This window comes from Myotis nattereri (genome assembly GCF_964212035.1).
Source record: "Myotis nattereri genome assembly, chromosome: 1".
NCBI lineage: Eukaryota > Metazoa > Chordata > Mammalia > Chiroptera > Vespertilionidae > Myotis > Myotis nattereri.
Genome location: NC_138075.1, coordinates 36,241,005 through 36,264,627, shown reverse-complemented (window position 1 = coordinate 36,264,627; position 23,623 = coordinate 36,241,005). Strand labels below are relative to the sequence as shown.

At 38.8% G+C, this 23,623-nt stretch overlaps 2 protein-coding genes across 2 annotated transcripts in view; both read left to right on the top strand.

The window, feature by feature from the left end:
- ARID4A (AT-rich interaction domain 4A) overlaps positions 1–16,381 on the top strand; it is a 65,309-nt gene extending 48,928 nt beyond the window's left edge. Inside the window, exons 20-24 of the mRNA XM_081104371.1 lie at positions 1,319–2,455; positions 2,779–2,883; positions 6,725–6,931; positions 7,880–8,026; positions 14,629–16,381. Coding sequence (XP_080960497.1) covers positions 1,319–2,455; positions 2,779–2,883; positions 6,725–6,931; positions 7,880–8,026; positions 14,629–14,732 — 1,700 coding nt within the window. The 3' untranslated portion in view covers positions 14,733–16,381. The remainder of the gene's footprint in view (positions 1–1,318; positions 2,456–2,778; positions 2,884–6,724; positions 6,932–7,879; positions 8,027–14,628) is intronic.
- LOC308528673 (trafficking protein particle complex subunit 4-like) lies at positions 10,623–14,317 on the top strand. The gene has a single exon (XM_081104421.1). The coding sequence runs from the start codon at positions 12,581–12,583 to the stop codon at positions 13,235–13,237; it is 657 nt and encodes a 218-aa protein (XP_080960547.1). The 5' UTR covers positions 10,623–12,580; the 3' UTR covers positions 13,238–14,317.
- Positions 16,382–23,623: the final 7,242 nt, after the last annotated feature.

Below are 23,623 nucleotides of genomic sequence, written 5' to 3'. Positions count from 1 at the left end.
TGTAGGTGAACATGTTTTATTCTGCTTTTACCTTTTCCCCCACTTTTCTACCTTTGTGTTTTTCATATAACTTAAGCAACATTAAATAGTTGCCTTATATATAAAAATGTCCCTGCCTTCAAGGAAAAAGCTATTCTGAACCTACAGTTTTGTTATTAGCCTGTAGGATGCTTGTGTGCCAATTAGGAAAGGGCATTCTTCCTCCTCTGTCCTGCCATCTGCTGGACAGTTGCCATATTACACAAATGCAACATGTCCACAGAGTGAAAGATCTCAGGTGGCATGCCCAGTACAGTGTGCAACCTGTAAAACTATATATAGTAGTCTTGCTAAACTACTTATAAAAGGGGTTATTTTTTTTTTAATCAATCCTCACCCAGGTTATTTTCTCTGTTGGTTTTAGAGAGTGGAAAGGAGGGAGGGATATAGAGAGAGAGAAAGAGAGAGAAACATCAACGTGAGAGGTCCATCAATTGGTTGCCTCCTTCACGTGCCCCTGACTGGGGTTGGGGATTGAACTTGCAACCCAGGTACATGCCCATGACTGGGAATCCAACCTGCAACGCTTCATAATGTGGCCAACGCTCTAACCACGAAGCCACACCGTGAGTCTATAATGTATAATATATTTTAACATGAAAACAAATGAATTCTAAATTCTGAATATGGTAAAACCACAAAATAAAACTAGGTACCTTTTTATTTACAAAATTCATTTAAATTTGCCTTCTTGAACTTCTTTACAATATAAGCACCATGTGGACAGAATTTTTATATTTTATAACTCCTATACAGTCTTAAAACTCTGTTTTAAAAATTATCTGACTATAATCAAAATAGTATTTAAGTTTTGAGAATTTAAATTGCTCATTTTGTACATCTTTCTTTCCAGAATTATTTTTAGTAGAATGTCAGATTCCTAAGGACATAAAATGGCCATCACATTTATTAATCACTATCTACTCTAAATCTCAGATCAAACCACTTTATCACTTCATATCTAGTTCTTTGAATTTTCCAAGGATTATCTTAGCCTAAGCATGATACTAGTGCAAATTGCAAAATAGCTCTTTTACAAAATTAAGATAGTAATATTTTCTATGTAATGTATTTTCACATGGAGTTTAACTTGAAACCCTCCTCCATACACATTTTTTGCACAAGTTTATGATTTATTTTATATCAGAAATTTCTGTAGGAAGGTATTCAGAGATACATGATTAAGGTTTTTGGGGTTTTTCTTGTCTTTGGCAGAAATTTTATTACAAAATTACATTGGTAATTAAAATAGAAACTTTTCTAATATTTCCTCTTGCAGACTCTTGTTCATCTGATTCTGAAACAGAAGACCTTTTAGAAAAGAATTTGATGAATGAAGAACTTTCTCCTGATATTAAAGAAGAACTAGAAAAAAACGAAAATTTAAATGATGATAAACTAGATGAAGAAAATCCAAAGATTGCTGCACATGTATTAAAGGAAAATGATAGGACTCAAATGCAGCCTTTTGAGACTTTGAAATTAGATGTTGGAGAGAATGAACAAATAGTACAGATTTTTGGAAATAAAGTGGAACAAACAGAAGAAGTTAAGAAAGAGGCAGAAAAGTCCCCTAAAGGAAAAGGAAGACGAAGCAAGACAAAAGATCTTTCTTTAGAAATTATAAAGATTTCATCATTTAGTCAAGATGAAGCAGGAAATGAACCTCATATAGAAACTCATAGTCTAGAATTTCCTTCATTAGACAGTAAAACCTTTTCTTCTGCTACTGAAGATGAAATTGACCAATGTGCAAAAGAAAAAAAGTTGAAACGGAAAATCCTGGGACATTCATCACCAGAGAAAAAAACAAGAATTGAGAACGGAATGGAAATGACAAATAGCATATCTCAAGAAAGGACCAGTGATTGTGTTGCATCTGAGGGAATGAAAAACTTAAATTTTGAACAACACTTTGAAATAGAAAACGAAGGAATGCCGTCATTGATAGCAGAGTCAAACCAAGGCATTCAAGAATTGACTAGTGAGAAATTTGATAGTCCAGCTGAAGAAACTGTAAATACTCCACTGAAAGAAGAAGAGGATACAATGCCTCTGATTGGGCCTGAAACCTTGGTTTGCCATGAAGTCGATTTGGATGATCTGGATGAAAAGGACAAGACCAATATTGAGGATGTAGTAGTTGAAAGCTCTGAGTCTAACTCTCTTGTTTCTATTCCATCTGCTCTACCTCCTGTTGTACAGCATAACTTTTCAGTAGCTTCACCACTTACTCTCAGTCAAGATGAGTCTCGAAGTATAAAAAGTGAGAGTGACATAACCATTGAAGTGGATAGTATTGCTGAAGAATCCCAAGAAGGCCTCTGTGAGAGGGAATCGGCAAATGGATTTGAAGACAGCATCGCCTCTGGCACTTGTAGTATAATTGTTCAAGAAAGAGAGAGCAGAGAGAAGGGTAAGAACTTTATAGGGAGAAAATCAGCCTTTATATTAAAACCAAGTATTAGTAAATTAAGAGTTTAGGAACTCTTGATCTGTAAAATACTTTCCGTTCCTCCCTCCCTCCCTTCCCTTTTTTCTGTCCTTCCTTACTCTCTCCATTCCCTTTCCCCCCCACCCTTTTTATAAATGTATGCAATTTATATACATGTTGTTATATATATGTGTGTGTGTGTGTGTGTGTGTGTGTGTGTGTGTATATATATATAAAATTCATTTGTACAAGTGAATAAATATACTTGCTGTTGACTTTTCAAGATCTCTTTTCCTTTTCTTCAGGTCAGAAAAGACCAAGTGAGGGAAATAGCGGATTATTGGCAAAAAAGCAAAAGCGTACCCCAAAGCGAACAAGTGCTGTAGCCAAAAATGAAAAGAATGGAACAGGTTGGTACTTTTCAATGCTGGCTTGTACAGTGTTAATATTTTCAGCAGTTTGTTGGCTTGATCTTTTGTGTCAATTTAAAAATAAATTTGGTTTATTGTATTCTAAGATAGCAATTTTCTCATTAATTTTTAATCTGAGGTGCTTGTCAATTTTATTTAGAACTGGAATAGCTGTGATTATTTGTTAAGCCTACTTCTTGTATTTTTTATGTAAAGCAGTTTAATATTAGAGGAACATATTTGGGAAACTTGAATAAAAGAGAAACATTTGCTGTAGTGGTACAAGCAGATTAAGTTTACATTTCTGAATGGGTTGTTTTTCTTATATTTAGAAAATCCAATTGCTAAATGGCTTGGTAATTTTAAAACATGGGGAAATAAAAACAAGAAAATTAGTAAGTTAATATGAATAGATAACATGAAAAACAGACTTCTGTACAATAAGGAATAAAATTAAGTCATAGAATATAGTAGAAATAAACACGGTGGATTTTGACAAGTTAAAGTTTTCCTTCAAAACCTGCCTTCATACAAGTCTGAAAGGGACACTCTAGGTTACACTAGATACATGTACACCTTAGTCAGATGATTAAAGTGAGCACCACCAATAATGGGACAAATTGAACCCATGTACCACCTGACACAATGCAGTAAGAAGAACTTAGCAGCACATCTGTGATTTCATCTCAAAGATGCATAACCTGAATGTAATCACGAGAAACCATCAACAAATTCAAACTGAAGGATATTCTATAAAATAACTTATAAAATTGTCATGGTCATGAAAATCAAAGAAAGAGGAATTGTTGCAGATTGAAGGAGACTTATGGGATGTGGCAACTAAATGCAATATGTGATTCTCACCTGGACCCTATTGCCAAAAAGGACATGACCGGTCAAGTAGAGAAACTTGTATGAGACCTGAGGATTAGACGATAGCAGTATATTTGTGTTAATTTCCTGATTTTGATGGTTGTATTATGGTTCTGTAGGAGTGTGGTGGTTTTCAAAACATATCCACAAATTTGTTGATACTCTTCTTTTCAAGAGACAAAGCCTAATTCTCTCCTCGAGTGTGGGCTGAATTTAGTGACTCACTTCTAACAAAGTGGAAGTGATAGACTACGACTCTGGAAAATAAGTCATAAAAGGTACCACAAATTCCTCCTTGTTCTCCCTTGGATCACCTGCTCTGGGAGAGGTTAGCTGTCACACTGTGAGGACACTCAAACAGTCTTTGAAGAGGCCCAGGTTGTGAGGAACTGAACGTATCCTGCCAACAGCAAGCAAGAAACAGGCCTCCTGACAACAGCCACGTCATGAGTCACCTGGAAAGCATATCCTCGAGCTCCCGTCAAGCCTTCGGGCACCACAGCCTCAGCTAAAAGCTTGACTGCGGCCTTACCAGATCTCCCGATCCACACCACACAGCCCAGCTGCTCCCAGAGTCTGACACTCAGATACCTCGTGAGATACTAAACATTTGTTCAAGATTTGGTGTAATTTGTCCATAACTAACCCAGGAAAATGTTCTTGTTTTTAAAGAAATAAGCACTAAAGTACTCAAGTATGGTAGGGCAATTTATTTTCAAATGGGTCAGAAAAACATTTTTTTGGCAGCTGTCCTTATAACTTTTTTGTAAGGTTGAAAATGGTCTCAAAATAAAAAGTTAAAAAGATTGAAAAGGAAGAAAGGAGATGGACCAGTTTTACTTTTTGAAAATAATCTTTGGCTTAACTAAGGCAGTGAAGGAAGGAAACAAAAATCATTAGAACTCAGTTATTATTCGTTATGAGGAATTAACTGACATTGAACACAGGAATATCAGCAGGTTATTGGAAGAGTAATTTAGGGATTGTTGAGTTAGAGGTACCCAGTATTAGGAAAATTGGGGCCTCGAGCTTAGAAGAAAGTCTGTTTTCAGAAGATAGTTGTCGAAGGCAATGAGATTGCTATAGGAGAATAAAATGAGAAAAAGTAAAGTGCAGCATAGGAAGTGTAGTCATCAATATTGTAGTAACTGTGTGGTGCCAGGTGGGTACTGGAAATATCAGGGGGGACACTTTGTTATGTATATGATTGTCTAACCACACTTGAAACTAATACAAAGTAATATTGAATGTAAACTGTGATTGAAAAAAGGAAAAAGGACCAAAAGTATAATTATGTAGGATATCTCTTTATATGGGACAGCCAGGAAGAGTAGAGTAGAAACTGATCGAAGATAAATGAAAATCAGTAAACTAATGGGTTTGAATAAGAAAGGAGTTCCAAATGCTGTAGAATATTCAATAAGTTTAAAATATATAGTCATTGAATTTGTCAATCATAAGTGTTTGGGACTCTAACAGTAGCACAGTGATGTGATCAGAAGGTGTGGAAATCAAGGTAACAGAGAATTTCTTTGAAGAAATTTTATCCTAAAGCCGTGGTCTGCAAACTGCGGCTCGCGAGCCATATGCGGCTCTTTAGCCCCTTGAGTGTGGCTCTTCCTAAACTTTAGGAGTACCCTAATTAAGTTAATAACAATGTACCTACCTATATAGCTTAAGTTTAAAAAATTTGGCTCTCAAAAGAAATTTCAGTTGTCGTACTGTTGATATTTGGCTCTGTTAACTAATGAGTTTGCCGACCACTGCCCTAAAGAGAAGGAAAGAAATGCTAACTAAAGGGAAAGGTTTTCTCTCCTTCCCTCCCTCTCTAAGGGTAGGAAACATCTAAGCATGTTGGTAGACTGAGAAGAGTTGAAGTTAAATGAAGATGGTGAATTGACATTGGGAATTTCAGAGGAGCTGGAAGTAGATGGTTTTAAGAGTATAGCTAAAGAGATTAGTTTGCCCAAAAAGTTTCCTTGTTTTGAGGCCAACAAAGGGGCAGCAAGGACAGATGCAGGTAGGGGAGGGGCTGGGAAATTGCCTTTTCAGTTGAAAGCAAGGTTGGCTTTTGAGAGAGAATAGGGTGGAAGTAGGGTATAGAGCTTCAGAAACGTAAAATTGAGAGGCAATTCTAATTTGTTACTAAGTGAAAACCAAAAGCATCTCTAATACAGATTTGGTGAGGAGGGATGTAGAGTTTTAAACAAATGTCTGCTCACATTTTATTATACATGTGTTAAAGGCTGTGTGTACATTAAGATCTTTCTTGCCCTACAGGTTTGGCTCAGTGGATAGAGCATCAGCCTGTGGACTGAAGGGCCCCAGGTCCTATTCCAGTCAAGGGCACATGGCCTGGGCTGCGGGCTCAATCCCCAGTAGGGGCGTGCAAGGAGGCAGCTGATCAATGATTCTCTCTCATCATTGATGTTTCTATCTCTCTCTCCCTCTCCCTTCCTCTCTAAAATCAATTAAAAAATATATATATTTTTAAAAAAAGATCCTTTTTGTGCTTTTTCACATATATAGTTTCGGTAGGTCCTCTTTATTGATTTTAGAGAGGGAGAGAGAGAAACATCAATGATGAGAATCATCGATTGGCTGCCTCCTGCACACCCCCTACTTGGGGGTTGAGCCTGCAATCCAAGCATGTGCCCTTGACTAGAATTAAACCCGGGACCCTTCAATCTGCAGGCCAATGCTCTATCCACTGAGCCAAATTAGATCTCTAGTTCATTCTTTTTCAACAACTTTAGCAAAGTATTCAATAGTATTTCATTTTTAACTGTTTCCTTATAGGTAGGCATTAAGATTTTCTTTCTTTCTTTTTTTTCTGTTAAAAACTTTGCACATTGTGCACTTATTTCTGTAGGATACCAAAAAGTGTAACTGCTGGTTCTGTTGCATACTGATATTTGAGAGTTATATATTTTCTAATCTGAGTCAATTTTTGTTGTTGTTATTATAGGACAAAGCAGTGATAGTGAAGATCTTCCTGTCCTAGACAATTCAAGTAAATGTACTCCAGTAAAGCATCTTAGTGTATCTAAGCCACAGAAGCTTGCACGATCTCCTGCAAGAATATCCCCTCACATCAAAGATGGAGAAAAAGATAAACACAGAGAAAAACATCTGAATTCATCCCCTAGGACATATAAGTGGAGCTTTCAACTCAGTAAGAAGCTTATAGAAAACTTGAATGTATATTGTAAAGTGGTATATTCCTTGAAATGTCAAAATGAGGAAGAAATGATTAGTAAATTCATTTATTTCAGTTTCCAAATACTATCTTACCAGTAATCATCATTTGTTAACACATTTCGTACCGCTCAGGAGTTTTCTTGTGTTTCGCGCGCCATCTGTTAAGGACCGCTCACGAGTGTTGTCGTTTTTCACGCCCATGGAAAAAGGAGCGAATCTAGATACTTATGTAAATTTTGTTTGGTCCCTCTTCATAGAGGAAAATGTTTTATGCAGTACCATACGTTAAAAAAGTACTAGGAACTTTGTTTAATTGTTTTTGTAAATAAAAATGTTATAATTATTGAAAAACAACACCGAAAGTGCATTATGATGATTTAAATAACGTAAAGTTTGCCCAAAAACGTGCGGTCCCTGGCGTATGTCTTAGAGATTTCTATGCGGTACGCAATGTGTTAAAGACAAATCCATATCATTTCATAATACTGACTTGTTAAATCTTCACTGGAAGAAAATCTCCAGTTAGGAAATAAGACATGTATGAATTATATGAATCAATGAAACGAACACCCTTTCTAGTATGGAAATAACTAGTAAATGATAAAGCCATCAACATAAAGAAGCTATTTGGATAAATAAAATTATAGATCAGCATTGCTGTGTGTTGATGTTTTCTTACATTTTTTTATTATTTAAAATATCAAGTAATGATATTTTAAATGTTTAGTATAGAAATATTGGGAAAGAAATCTTATTCCTGAAATTAATGACATCCCTGTTTATAGAGGCTTATTAGCTTAATATGATAGGTTTTAATAAACTAAAGCTTTTGATGATTTATAAGTTGGACTTCTGATAGAATTGCCATATTTTTCCTGAGAGAATTATTTTTAAATTCTAATTAATTTTTTTCCCCTCTTAGATGAATTAGATAATATGAACAGTACAGAGAGAATCTCTTTTCTCCAAGAAAAACTACAGGAAATCAGAAAATATTATATGTCTTTAAAGTCTGAAGTTGCAACCATCGACAGGAGAAGAAAAAGATTAAAAAAGAAAGACAGAGAAGGTAATTTGATTATAATTTTTCTTTCCTCTATTTTCTAATATATACCCTATCATCTTAAAAGATGTAGGTTTGTCACTCCTTGAATATGGTATACATTTATTAATTGTTGTTTTTAGATTCTTGGTATTTTCTTCTTTGCTGCTGTTGAAGTGAGTCAACAACTGAATCAGAATGAGACTCTTGAAAGAGATCATGAACTGTTTTACAAAATGTGTGATTTTCACTAAACGTGGTGGGTTCTCAAGAATTTACTTGCTTGGAATTCACTCTTTGCTCAACATTTTACTGGCCGCCTATTAATAGGTACTGTATTATTATGAGGTTCACCAGATTGTTGGGATCATATGTCATTTCCTAAGCAACTACCATATAAGATAATTCAGGTGAACAACATTAATGCATACATACCATGTGCCAGGCGCTCTTCTAGGTAGTAGAAGTACAGAGAAGAATGAGATCCAGACTTTGATCTCAAAGATATTAATGTCTAGTGGGACAATGTATGATGAGGGACCCAAGAATGATAACAAGTATAGGAGTTGGGAGGAGAAATTACTTTGGAGTAGTCATGGGGAGAGAATAGTGTCTGACCTAGACCTTAAAAATGTGTATGATTGCCTCGGCCCGGTGGCTCAGTTGGTTGGAGCGTCATCCCATACACCAGAAAGGTTGAAGGGCACATACCTAGGTTGCCAGTTTGGTCCGGGTTGGGATGCATACACTGGAGGCAACTGATCAATGTTTGTTTCTTTCTTTCTCTCTCCTTCCTTCCTTCCTTCCTTCCTTCCTTCCTTCCTTCCTTCCTTCCTTCCTTCCTTCCTTCCTTCCTTCCTCTCTCTCTTTCTTTCATCTCTCTCTTACCTCCCTCTCTCCTTCCCTTTTCCTCTTCCTATTCCTCTCTCTCCCCCTCTCTCTCCCTTTCTCCCTCTCTGAAATTAATTTTTTAAAAGCCAACAAAACATATCCTCATGTGAGGATTGCCCTAGCCCAGTGGTCAGCAAACTGCGCATGGGCCACAAAGTTTCAATTGCACTGTACGTGTGCGCCCACACGTGGTATTTTGTGGAAGCGCCACACTGAAGTGGCCAAAGAGCTGCGTGTGGCTCGCGAGCCGCGGTTTCCCGACCACAGCCCTAGCCGGTTTGGCTCAGTTGATAGAGCGTCGGCCTGTGGACTGAAAGGTTCCAGGTTCAGTTCCAGTCAAGGGCACACCTGGGTTGTGGGCTTGATCCCCAGTTGGGGGGGATGTGCAGGAGGCAGCTGATCAGTGATTCTCTCTCATCATTGATGTTTCTATCTCTCTCTTCCTCTCCCTTCCTCTCTAAAATCAATAAAGAAATATATTTTTAAAAATTTATTAATAAATAAAAAGTATAGGATTAATTCCTAGTTAAATATTGACATGTTCATATCTACTCTATCCAAATCCCAACTAAAATAACAGTAAAGAAAATCGAAAGCCTTATACTCACAAGGACAAGAGAATGGCACAGCAGAGTGTGACCGATAAGCAATATCAACAGCCTATCTTTTGGAAGCTGAGGAGCAGATAAACTACTGTAACTGTCCGAGCAGATAAGGGAATGCTAAAACCTAAGCTTGTTTATTCTTGCAGTAGGACAAAACAAGCCAGTTCATACCACAGCACCCCAGAAAACTATAAAGGTAGGGATATGGGGTGAGCCTGAAAAATGGAGTTTGTTTGAAAATGGAAGGAAAAATTAGATTCTTTTGTCTGACCCTGTGCAGCAAACTACCTTTTTCCCACAGCACTGTCAGAGAATAAGGTGGATGACGGGGCTCAATAAGCTTGTATACTCAGGGATATCAGTCACAGGTGAAGGTGAGAGCTAAATGCTAAACCAAAAATACAGTCATGAGTAGAAGTTTGCAGAACTGAATAGTGAGACTCCTATCCTCTTTCCAACCGAGATCTTAGCCTGTTGGTTCCCCGAGAGCCATCAATCAAGTGCATGCTCATTCCTGGGACAAGGTGGAAGGAAACCTCTGGAGAAACTGGACACCTAAGAGAAATGGTGTCCATAGATACCAACATTTGGAGGTTCCTGAATCAGAAAGCAAGATCCTTGCCAATTACACGTGCAGTGCCCACCACTGAAAAACCCTACCTACTATGCATGCACAGCTTCTGGTTAGCTTTTTAATGTCCCTCTCTTAAATATGGAAGCCATAATACCAGATAGGAAAGCCTCTACATATATGAAGACAGAAGCCAAAGTAGAAAAAAAGGAACTTGGAAAAAAATAGACATACCACATAAAGACACCAAACTATAAATAATATCCAGAGATATAGGAAAGAGATGGCAGTCTCAAAACAAGAATATAATAATAAAATTTAGAGAACAAGACAAATCTGTTAAAATATAAGAGCAGAGCCCAGCTAGCATGGATCAGTGGTTGAGTGTCGACCTATGAACTTGGAGGTCACGGTTTGATTCCTGGTTAGGGCACATGCCCAGGTTGCAGGCTTGATCCCCAGTGTGGGGTGTGCAGGAGGCAGCCAATCAATGATTCTCTCTCATCATTAATGTTTCTATCTATCTCTCCTCCTCCTTTCCTCTCTGAAATCAATAAAAATATTTTAAAAATATGATAGCAGGAATTTATAAAAAATGTAGTAGAATGGATAGATAGCAAAGCTAAAGAAATCCCAATAGAAGGTCAAAAAGACAGTAGGAGAGAAGAATGAGAAATATTCTGAATCATAGGATTTCTAGAAGTACTGAATAAACATAGGAAGTTGTCATCAAAAACAATATTAAAGATTTCCAGAACTGAAGGATATGAGATAGACAGTTGAAAGGACTCACTGTGACCTCTATGAAGAATAGGAGAGAAAAATTATACCAAAGCACATTATGAAATTTCAGAACCCTATGGATAAAGAGAAGATTCCAAAAGTTTACCATATAAAGGTACATACAAAGAAAAATGGGTTTCTCATGTCACATTTCTTGATGGTAGCACTGTAAACTAGAAGCCAAGCTAAGAAGACAACGTGAGATCCAGCAAACAAGGAATTCCACATAGAGAAACAGTAAGGAAAATCTCAGGATGCTGAAGGAAATCACTAGGCTGACCATTGCATAGCAGTCCTAGAAAGCAACTACTCCAGGAGCAGGATGGGTCAAGGAGAGGTGGGTTCTGGGAGGGCTGTTTCTTTAAAAAATAAATAAAAGGTAAATTACCTGCACTGGGAATTTTGTCGCCCATGGCAGAGAGTTAAAGGATGAATTACTGACAGAATGACTTGTGTCATATGTGGTCTTGAATCGTTCTATTCCCAGTGCAACTACAACTGTTTTTAATTCCTGGAAATACAGAGCAAATGGAAAGGGATATGGTTGAGATAAAAGGGATGATTTCCATGTTTGTCTTTTCTTTAAATACTGTAAATAGCAAAAAGTCTTCACTTTTAGGTACTGTATTATTATGAGGTTCACCAGATTGTTGGGATCATATGTCATTTCCTAAGCAACTACCATATAAGATAATTCAGGTGAACAACATTAATGCATACATACCATGTGCCAGGCGCTCTTCTAGGTAGTAGAAGTACAGAGAAGAATGAGATCCAGACTTTGATCTCAAAGATCAAAGTCTTTTTTGTGTCTTTTTTGTGTCTTTTTTAAACACAAAAAGAAAAAAAGGGCAAGTTAAATTGAAATTTCTTCAGAGAACCCTCAACACTTTAGAGTTTCCTAAAGGTGATATAAGTTTCAGACAATTGAAAAGATTCTCCTTCCCTCTTCTGTTCTCTTAGTTTTTTGTAGTTGAAGTGAGACTTCTATCATACATGTCAAAATTTGTAGTAATGAATTAATGTTATATTGGTAGTACACACACTCTGAGAGACATACTTAAACAATTGAAACTAATTGAAAATGTTCAATAAAGTAGGAACAATTGACTCAACTGGTATGGCTCAGTGGTTGAGCATGAACCTATGAACCAGGAGGTTTACGATAGATTCCCGGTCGGGGCACATGCCCAAGTTTCAGGTTCAATCCTTAGTAGAGGGCATACAGGAGGCAGCTGACCAGTGATTCTCTCTCATCATTGATGTTTCTCTCCCTCTCCCTCCCTCTCTGAAATCAAAAATATTTATAAAAAAAAAAAAAGGAACAGCCCTAGCTGGTTTGGCTCAGTGGATAGTGTGTCATTCCCAGGTTCGATTGCTGTCAAGGGCATGTACCTTGGTTGCAGGTGCATTCCGGGTGGGGAGAGTGGGGGAGGCAGCTGATGGATGTTTCTCTCTCATCGATGTTTCTAACTCTCTCTCCCTCTCCCTTCCTCTCTGTAAAAAAAATCAATGAAATGTATTTTTTTAAAAAAAGGAACAATTGGGCAAAGATTAGCAGAAAACAGGTGAGTTTTGCAAAGAAAGAGAAGATAAAACAGGAACTAAAAAATGGCAAAACAGAAGTGCGCAAGCGCTGCCGGCGGCGGGCGGGGAAGTGAGGGCGGGAGGGTCCAGTGACTGCGTTCCCTCCAGGCCACCCATTGCCGGGCTCCCCGCCGCGGCGCAGCGATGGCCATTTTCAGTGTGTGCGTGGTGAACAAAGCTGGCCGCCTGATTTACCATCTGGACAGCTACGCGCCACGATCCGAGGCTGAGAAAACGTTCAGTTACCCGCTTGATCTGCTCCTCAAGCTACACGACAAGCGAGCGCTAGTTGTCTTCGGCCAGCGCGACGGCATCCGGGTGGGCCACGCAGTGCTGGCCATCAATGGCAAGGACGTGAACGGCAAGTACACGGCCGATGGCAAAGAGGTGCTGGAGTATCGGCAACCTGCCAACTACCCCGTGTCCGTAGGATTCGGCCGGCCCCGCCTCACCTCCAATGAGAAGCTCATGTTGGCCTCCATGTTCCATTCGCTGTTCGCAATCGACTCCCAGCTGTCTCCTGAACGAGGCAGCTCAGGCATTGAGACGCTGGAGACAGACACATTCAAGCTGCACTGCTTCCAGACCCTGACAGGAATCAAGTTTGTGGTGCTGGCAGACCCTAGGCAAGCTGGAATAGACTCTCTACTCCGAAAGATTTATGAGATTTACTCAGACTTTGCCCTCAAGAATCCATTCTACTCCCTGGAAATGCCCATCAGGTGTGAGCTGTTTGAACAGAACCTGAAGTTAGCCCTGGAGTTGGCAGAGAAGGCTGGAATTTTTGGACCTGGGTCATAGGCTGAACCTGCAACAATCCCCCACCCCGCCGCTGCCCTCCTAAATTCTGAGATCCTGTAGCAGGAGTCTTACTGCGTCCTCTCCAGTGGAAGTCCCAGGCACCTCGTTAGTACACCTGAAAGGGATTGGGGGAGGGGGGCTGAGTTTTACGAGGGTACTAATCCCTGATCCTTCCTACTATTCTCTTTCCCGTATCTGTCATGGTCCTACTTTCCGACTACAGATTTTATTTATGGAGGAGGTAGGCCCATAAGTGCTGTAATAAACATTCCTTTGATCTCAAAAAAGTAAATAAATAATGGCAAAGCACCTCATGCTTAGAGTAGCAATCCTTCATCTGTGTATGTCCTCCGGGAGAATTAGGTTAATGTCACCTGAGGACTTTGTTCTCAGCACCCACAAACACTTCCATCCTTATCCTCTTGGTTCTATCAGATCTGGAAAGCTCCTGTTGCTTATAAGAATATTGTGTCCATCAGGTGTATTGGGACAGAATAAAGATGGGAGGCCAATGGTTAGCTGCTTAGAGGCAATTCTCTGAGATAAGTGAATTCTCTCGGGTCCTATAGCCCAGAGATAAAACAGGAATCTGATGTAGTGAGAATTGATATCTGGTTGATGTTTCTGATATGGGGCAAGATGAATTCCTCCTAGGGACCTTTAAGTAGGGGTTTAAGAGTCTCAGGCCCTCGCTGGGCAGCTCATTTGGTTAGCCATGGTTGGCAAACCGTGGCTCACGAGCCACATGCGGCTCTTTGGCCCCTTGACTCTGTCTCTTCCACAAAATACCACGTGCGGGCGCGCATGTACAGTGCGATTGAAACTTCGTGGTCCATGCGCAGAAGTCTGTATTTTGTGGAAGAGCTGGTATTTTGTGGAAGAGCCACACTCAAGGGGCCAAAGAGCTGCATGTGGCTCGGTTTGCCGAGCTGCAGTTTGCCGACCACTGGGTTAGAGCATCATCCAGATTCACCAAGGTTTTGGGTTCAGTTTTGGGTCGGCACATACAAGAAGCAACTAATGAGTGCATAAATAAGTGGAACAGCAAATCAATGTTTCTTTCTCTCTCCCCCCTTCTCTCTCTCTAAAAATCAATAAATAATAAAAACAAGGGTCTGGGAGTCTTAGGATTTAAAATAAAAAAGAGTTTGTCTTTTTAATATTTAAATTTTATGTTGCGCTTTTTTTTTTTATCTGAGTTACTTTACTGATCAGAGACTGATTCTACTCATTTGAGCCAAAGTTTTTTGCTGATAGTTTGTTATTCCTACATGCAGCATCTAAGAAGACTACAACTGAAGTGAATAATGTTAAGAATTCCTATCTTGCCAGTGACTGGGCATCTTTGCATAACAGTTTTTGAGTCTAACGTAGTTGTTTTGATTCCACAGTGTCTCACGCAGGAGCCTCCATGTCATCTGCTTCGTCAGACACTGGAATGAGTCCCTCATCATCATCTCCCCCACAGAATGTACTTGCTGTAGAATGCAGGTGATACTCGTTTCTCTGCCTTCCCAGCAGTTTGCTGCCATGGACATAAATCCCAAACTCTGAAATACAACCACAGGAAGCACTCAACTGGCTTGACATTGCTAAGTATATCCTGTCGGCCCTTCCAGGCTGGATGGTATCTATTCCCTTCTTTTCTTTATTCTGTTGCAAAAAGTAAGCTGATTAATAATTGAAATGTAGGCAGCCTGATGTATTTGTCATAATTTTTCCTCCATTTTTTTTCATTTTTTGTGAAGATAGAAAAAGGGCACTTAGAAAATATGAATTTGTATAATAAAGCTTTCAGGTGTTAGAGAAATCATAGACAGGCAAGTGCACATGATAAACATCAAAACATTATCCAGCTGAATAGTTACTGCTGCACTTTCACTAAGGTGGACTGAACACTTGGTGAGTAGGGGGTTTATGTTGTGTGTTTTTGTTTTTTATTATTGTCGTTGTTGTTCTTTTTTATTTTTGTGGAAGCACTTGCTATGTAGAACTGCCAAAGTATATGTTCAGCAGTGTGCCCAGGTTTAAAGGTGTAAATGGGACAAAATAAATTGTGAAAGGAAGTGTAGTTGACTGAAAACTACAGTTGTAATAAGTCTTCCACTTTTTATAGTATTTTTGAGCACACAATTATGCAAATATTTTAATGTTTATTAATGTTTACAGTGGAATTGTGAATAAGTTTTCAGTGGACTATCTTATCCCTTGACAAAAATATTTTGTCTTTTTTCTATGTAATTTCAGAGTTTTTATTTTGTTACAAAAAGACAAAAATGAAATATATAACAACAATGAAGTTATTTAACAAGATTTCTAAAGCTGAAATTTTTGTGTAAAATAAGGTATTATCTTGCAACTTGTTAAATATATTTATTCAGACATTGGATGTTGTATTTTTATGTATTTTTTAAAATATTAATAAAATTGAAAAAAAGAAAATTCTAGGTTAATTCACTCTTTGGATGACAATAGCTCTCAGCTGTCCCTCTTACAGGAGGCTGCACCAGCAGCTCTGCCTGTACTGAAGGGAGTCTGTCTCAGTCCTTCAAGCAGAATGATCTATGAATGGGCATCTGGATCATTAAAGTACATTCTCTTTTAGACACTTTGGCAGTCCTAGTATTTAAACTGTTTTGAGGATCAAATTTTTGGTTGCCCTTAAGATACTGTGTCACAGTTTTTATGTTTGCTATACTGCCGAATGAATTTATATCTCCCAAAGTTGAGATGCAACCAAGTAAAGCAATTATGTATGCTATGTCTGTGAATTGTTCCACAGACTGATACATTTTGTAAATAATTCTTCCAAAATCGTGTATTTAAAGCAGTTTTGCCATATACATTATGTAAAAACGTGATTTTTTAAAATCAGTTTTTAAATTCATGTTTGTACATTGAAAGGGTTTTTTTTTAACTTCCTTATCTGTGTTTAATATGCTGTAGATTAATAACCTAGATGCTCTAGACTGTATATCAGGATCTGATTTACAACAACCAAGTCAGAGCCAAACACTAGTGATGGCATAGCATTACTAAAATAATTGTTTCTTAATTTCATTTTACCACATTGTGAACTTGTGATTCAGATTCCTTCCATTTTCACAGAAAATTAAAAACAAAAAAGTACTCTTGTAAAATGCACTTCTCTGTCTTTTCTTTGCAAAGCAGAAGTATTTCAATGTAAAATAAAAATGGAGCTCAGTGGGCAGTATTAATAAAGGCCATGTTTTAAACATAGGCTTTATATATTTAATTTTCATTGAAGTGATTGTTGTTTTCCTAAGTGCCAGTAATTTATAGTTGGAAAATCAGACTTCAGAAAACAAAGCATATTCAATATATTCTTCAGTTTTCACAATAAAATTTTTCTAAAACTTAATTATAAAATTGAGAAAAGTGTGTCATTCAAATCCAGTTGGAAGAAGGAGGCAACCTTAGATTCAGACATTAGATACTTAGATTAGACATTAGACATTAGATATTAGATATTAGATTCAGACATTAGATAAATCAATTAACGATTTCCTTGAGTACCAATTCATTAAATCTGAGATAACTAGTTATCAGCTTGGATATTGTCCCTTCTAATTGATATAAATCTGGTAATGAAGTATTGGGACTTTGTTACAGAGAGCAAAATTATATATTCATTGGGTATATGGACACTGTTAAAATTCTTTTATTTGGGCCTAGAAATTCTTATGAAAGTAAGTGAATATTGACTAGGTATTAAAATTAAAGAGAAGATAGTAAGTGAATACTGATTAGGTATTAAATTCAAATATTGGGCATATTTTGAGTTTAGCTTAACCTTTGAGTAAACAATCTTGCATGTGACTAAAAAAGTAAAAGTATAGGTACTCGTAGGAGCATGCCCACATCATTCCCTGTCCCTGTCCCTGTCCCTGTCCCTTTCCCTTTCCCTTCCCCGCCAGGGCACTTTACCATTACCTTCCTCATGCCCAAGCTCCTAGGGCCCTTCCTTTGCCTCTATAACTTGTTCCTAAGCTCATTTCTTATACAAATTGCTTCTTCTTCCTCTATGATTTTTATAAATAAATGTTATCTTATTTAAAAGTAAAAGTATAAAGACACTCAATATCTAAAGTGGAAGGTGCACCCGGCTGGTGTGGCTCAGTGGTTGAGCATCGACCCATGAACCAAGAGGTCAATTCCTGGTCAGGGCACATGCCCAAGTTGCAGGCTTAATCTCTAGTAGGGGCTGTGCAGGAGGTAGCCAATCGATGTTTCTCTCTCATCGATATTTCAATCTATCTCTAAAAATTAATAAAAACATTTTAAAATATAAATAAATAAAATGGAAGGTGCTATTAAAATCAAGGACTTTGAAGATTATGGAGATTTCTATTTTAGCATTCCTTTGTGTACTTTTATGGTTGGTTGTTTTGCATAATTTCTACTTTTTCAATCCTTCACTAAGGAAGATGTTTGTACTTACGTTAGCATATACATACCATGTCTTCTATGAAATTTCTTTAAATTATTGAAATCTATATGGATTAAGCTATTAATTTGCCTGACAAGACAAAAAAGTCCCTGTATTTTCATGGAATGTATAATCCAGTGAAGTAGATGTTAAACCCTTAATCTGTGTAATTCTTAACTGCAGGTGTGATAAACATATGAAGTTTCAGCATGCATGAGATAGTGATACAGAGCCCAAGTTTGAAGGCAAAGTTGGTTTGGGAAGACTTTACATAGAAAGCAAAAGCCCAGTCACAATTATGAATTGGCCAGGCAAATGGGAGGAGAGAGACGATAAGAGAGTAAAGTGCTCCAAGCACAAGGAGGAGGAGAAATTGGTAAAATAAGTCAGGACAAAAATAGATCTGAGGCCAGGAGCCAGAATTATACAGGCATTGCCCAAACCTGCCCCTACCCACCTCTATGTTTTACCCCTTCTGTTCCCCCCATAATTCTGATCCTTATTTGTCCAGAGCTATCTCAGGAGCTACTTTTCCATGAAGTTTTGCTGACTTCTCATTATCACCAGAATATCTCCTTTTGGGCTCTGATAGCATTTTCAATCTGTATTATTTTTCTTGACAACTTACCTTGTATTATGCTACTGATGCATGTGTCTTATTATCCTACTAGAGGCCCGGTGCACGAAATTTGTGTATGGGTGGGGGGTCTCAGCCCGGCCTGCACCCTCTCGTAATCTGGGACCGCTGGCTCCTAACCACTCGCCTGCCTGCCTCATTGCCCCTAACTGCTTGCCTGCCTGTCTGATTGTCCCTAACTGCCTCTGCCTGCCTGCCTGATCATCCCTAACCATTCTGCCTGCCTGCTTGATGCCCCTAACTGCTCGCCTGCCTGCCTGCCTGGTGCCCCTAACTGCTCACCTGCCTGCCTGATTGCCTCTAACTACTCTGCCTGCCTGCCTGATCACCTCTAACCACTTGTCTGCCTGCCTGATTGCCCCTAACCACTCTGCCTGCCTGCCTCATCACCCCTGACTACTCGCCTGCCTGCCTCATCGCCCCTAACCACTCACTTACCTGCCTGCCTGATCACCCCTAACTGCTCTCCTGCCTGCCTGATCACTCCTAACCGCTTCTGCCTCGGCCCCCGCCACCACTGCTTCGTCTGGAAGGTCATTTGGCTGTCCAGTCTAATTAGCGTCTTATACTTTTATTATTATAGACTAGATGTTTAGTTTCTTATGTCCTCCTTAGTCACAGTTGTATCCCACAAAGTGTCTGGTCCAGCATCTAACACATAGTAAAAATGTCAAAAACTTGTTTACCACCCTAGCCAGTTCTGCTAAGTGGTTAGAGTGTCAGCCTGAGCACTGAAGAACTTGGTTTAGAATCTGGTTAAGGGCACATACCTCAGTTGCAGGCTTGATCCCTGGCCCCCTGGCACATACAGGAGGCAATCAATTGATGTGTCCCCCCCTTCCCACTCTCTCTAAAAATCAATGGGAAAAAAAAATATCCTCTAGTGAGGATTAAAAAATACATACACACCAAAAACGACAACTGTTTACTTATGGTGAGAAAAATTACTTTTGAATTGTTTGTTTATTTATTTACTAATGATCCTTATTTAATAGTTCTTTTTACCAAGATTTGAATATACACTTCACCAAAGAAGACATAATGATGGCAAATAAGCACTTATAGTGTTCATCAAGAGAATGAGAAGACAAGCCATAAACAAGAAAAAGTATAAAAAATCTGATTATTTTTTAGTCTCTTTGGGCTGCTCTAACAAAAATACCATAAACTGGGGGGGTTATAAAAAAATATTTTTCATAGTTCTGCAGGGTGGGAAGGTCAGATCAAGGTGCCGACATGGTCAGGGTTCTGAGGGAGAAGGAGCTAGGGCCATGGTCGGCAAACTGCGGCTCGCAAGCCACATGCGGCTCTTTGGCCCCTTGAGTGTGGCTCTTCCTAAGCCTTAGGAGTACCATAATTAAGTTAGTAACAAGGTACCTTCGTATATAGTTTAAGTTTAAAAAATTTGGCTCTCAAAAGAAATTTCAATCGTTGTACTGTTAATATTTGGCTCTGTTGACTAATGAGTTTGCCGACCACTGGGCTAGGGAGCTCTGCAGGGCTCTTTTCAAAGGGCACTAATCTCAATCATGAGGGCTCCACCCTCATGATGTAATCATCTCTAAAAAGCTCCCCCTCCTAATACCATCATGGAAATTGGGGGTGGGGGGAGACAAACATTCAGACCATAGCATGCTATTATCCAAAATACACACACAAAAAAAATTCTAAATGCAACAATAGGAAATAATACAATTTAAAAATGGGCCAAAGACAGACACTTCACCAAGAAGATAGATGGCAAGTAAGTATGTGAAAAGATGGTCTACATCATATGTCATCAGGGAATTGTAGATTAAAACATACCACTACATGCCTATTAGAATGCAAAAATTCAAAAACACTGGTAATACCAAGTCCTGGTGAGAATGTGGAAGAACAACTCTTACTGCTAGTGGAATGCAAAAAGCACATCAATTTGAAAGGCAGTGTGGTTATATTTTTTTACAAAACTAAACATACTCTTAGAATATGATCCAGCAATCATGATCCTTAGTATATATATTGAAATGAGTTGAAAACGTGTGTCTACACAAAAACCTACACACAGATGTTTACAGCAGCTTTATTCATAGTTACCAAAACTTGGAAGCAACCAAGATGTCCCTTCAGTAAGTGAATGAAAAAACAGGTACATCTAGACAACAGGATATTACCACTAAGAGAAATAAACTATTAAGTCAAGAGAAGACATGGAGGGACTTAAACGCATATTACTAAGTGAAAGACGCCAATCTGAAAAGACTCTATACAACATTCTGGAAAAGGCAAAGTTATGGTTACGGTATAAAGGTCAGGGGTTGGGAGAGGGAGAGATTGGATAGATGTAGCAGAGTAAAACTGCATAATGTTATTCTGATGGGTATATGTAATTATACATTGGTCAAAATCTATATATATATAAAAGGCTAATATGCAAAGTGTCTCCTCAGGAGTTTGACCTGGAGTTTGATCACTCGCTATGATGTGCACTGACCATCAGGGGGCAGTGCAGAATGAAGAAAGGCCCTGGCCGGGGAAGGAAGGTCCCAGCCAGCAGCCGGAAGCCATAGGCTGGCAGCCGGAAGGTCCCGATGGCCCTGATCACTGGCCAGGCCTAGGGACCCTAGCTGTGCACGAATTTCGTGCACCAGGTCTCTAGTCATATATTTGCATAACATCGAGTGAACCCTAATGGCCCTAGCCAGTTTGGCTCAGTGGGTAGAGTGTTGACGAAAGGGTCCCAGGTTCAATTCTGGTCAAGGGCATGTATCTTGGTTTCAGGCTCCTCCTGACTTGGGCCCTGGTCCTGGCCGGGGCTCCTGTAGGAGGCAACCAATTGTGGTTCTCTCATATCGATGTTTCTCTCTGTCTTTCCCTCTCTTCTACTCTCCCTAAAAATCAATGGAAAAATATCCTTGGGTGAAGATTTTTTTTAAAAATGTGAACCCTAATGTAAATTATAGACTTTGGGTGATAATGATGTGTCAGTGCAGTTTCATTGATTGCAAGAAATGTGCCACTCTGTGATGTTGGTAGTAGGGGAGGGTGTGTGTGTGGGATCAGTATATGGGGGCCCTCCATACTTTCTACTGCACCTAAAACTTCTCTAAAAGAATAAAGACTTTTAAAAAGGTGTTCACTATTAGCCTTTAGGAAAATACAAGATAAAGCCACAGTGAGAATCCTGTATGCCTACTGAAATGCTAAAATTGAGAAGGTTGACCATACCAAATGTCGGCAACAATATGGAGGAACTGGAACTCTCATATAATGTTGGTAGTAATGCAAAATGGTTTAATCATTTTGGAAAGATGTTTGACAATTTCTTTAAAAACTAAATACTCCTACCATATGATGCAACCATTTCACCTTTAGGAGTTGAGAATGGAAAATATTTTATCCTTATAAGGACTTGTATACAAATAGTTATAACAGCTTTATTTGTAATAGCAAAACATGAAACAATGTCCCTCAACAGATGAATGGTTAAATACATTGTAGTATGTCCATAAAATGAAATGCTACTTACCAATAAAAATGTACTACTGATAAAACAATATGGATGGCTCTCAAAATGATTATGCTGAATGAAAGAAGCCAGACAAAAGAGTACATATTGTGTGGTTCCATTTATACAATAATCTAGGAAGTACAAACTAATCTATATTGACAGAAAGCAGGGGATGGTGGAGGAGGTGAGGAAGAGTGGAAGAAGGGACTAAAAAGGGGCCTAAACAATTCTGGGGGTGATGGATATGAATACTATCTTAATTGTGGGAATGGTTTTAGGGATGTATACATATGTCAAAATGTATCAAATTGTACACTTTAAAAATGTACAATTTATTGTATATTAGTTATATTCCAATAAAGCTGTTTAAAAGAAAGAGCTATTATCCAGCTTAGAACTATGCTTTGGAGACAATTATTAATGCTTTCTCAATTTGAAAAATGACCAAAGCTTTTTAGAAATTCTGATCACCAAATTAGCAAGAGTGGTGTCTATGTTTGAGAAGAAAAATACATACCATAGAAACTTGCCTTAAAATTTTTCAGTTACTTTCCACATGGTCTCTGTGGCAATTTCAGTTTGAGTAATCTGTTTATTTTTAATCGCTGTAATAATTCCCTGAACACCCACCTTGCTTCAGTTTCCCTGGCCCTATCCCTCTCCATGTACCATAGAGATTAACTATGAGTTCATTGGAAATAATGGATGGGAAGGGGCAAAAAGGCAATAGAGTGGTTTTATTAGAAGATAAGACCAGTCAGCCTAGAAAAATATCCTTTGGAACCAGGCTAAATCCATCACTAAGGTTCTGAACCCAAAACTCCAAGATCACCAGTAACACTGGATTCCAATGCTGTCCTCTATTTTTGTGTTTACAATCAGGTTTTGACAATAGCTCGAGTTCCCAACTATAAGACCGAGTCATCGTAGGAAGAAAAAACATACAGCAGCCAAGAAAACAATTATATGCAACTCACATCTGCTAACTCAAACTGTGAGGGCCTGGGCTGCTTCTCAGCCCCAGCTGTAGTCACGGCCGTGATGAGCACCTTGCGATGCACACTCGAGCAATATCATTAAATCGTAAGGAGCAGCTGAATAACCAAACAAAAAAAGATGAACTATTTCATTTTTTAGGTCCTTACATAGCTTATACCTTTCCCTTTGGCTTAGTTTAAATTCAAAACTCTGATATTTGGGGCAAGGTCTTACCTTCTTTCTGCTGTGTCTGCTGAATAAGGCAAATATTAGGAAGAAAAGCATAGCAAGGATGATGGTTCTCTGAGTTGGGTTTGCTATAGGAGCTTTAGCTGTCAGGGTCAGTCAGCTCAGCAAATTAACGGGGTTTTTTGTTTGTTTTTCTAGGCTAAATGTTTTTGCTTCAAAATTCCTTTCTTCCAGTTTTTGAGCTAAGGTGGCTGGGTCCTTTGGGCTGCTGGGTCCTTTCAGGTGACAAGGGAGACCAGGTTGGGGAGTACGCTAGTGCTCAGGAGCTCCCTGAGCAGTTCTGGAGATGACGACCAAAGTTTTGCATCCACTTAAATTTGCAGGTGAGGGAACACAGTCCTAAAGTGGATCCAGTTCCCCAGCTAACCAGATTGCTGACATAATGTGATTTGCCTGATTGGGTATCATCGTAGGCACAGGGGCAGGGGTGGGGTGTGTTGGGTAAATGGGGTTCAGAATTTGGTGTAACAGACCTAGGTTTGAACAGAGCTCTGTTGCTGGGTGGCGGTGAGATCTCCCACCCAGGTCCTCTGGGACCCTTGGCCTCCTCCTCTGTCCGCCAGCAGCGGTGGTGCAAGG

Bases quoted from the DNA above. Each gene is read 5' to 3' on its own strand.
- LOC308528673 (XM_081104421.1), top strand. From the start codon at position 12,581: ATGGCCATTTTCAGTGTGTGCGTGGTGAACAAAGCTGGCCGCCTGATT.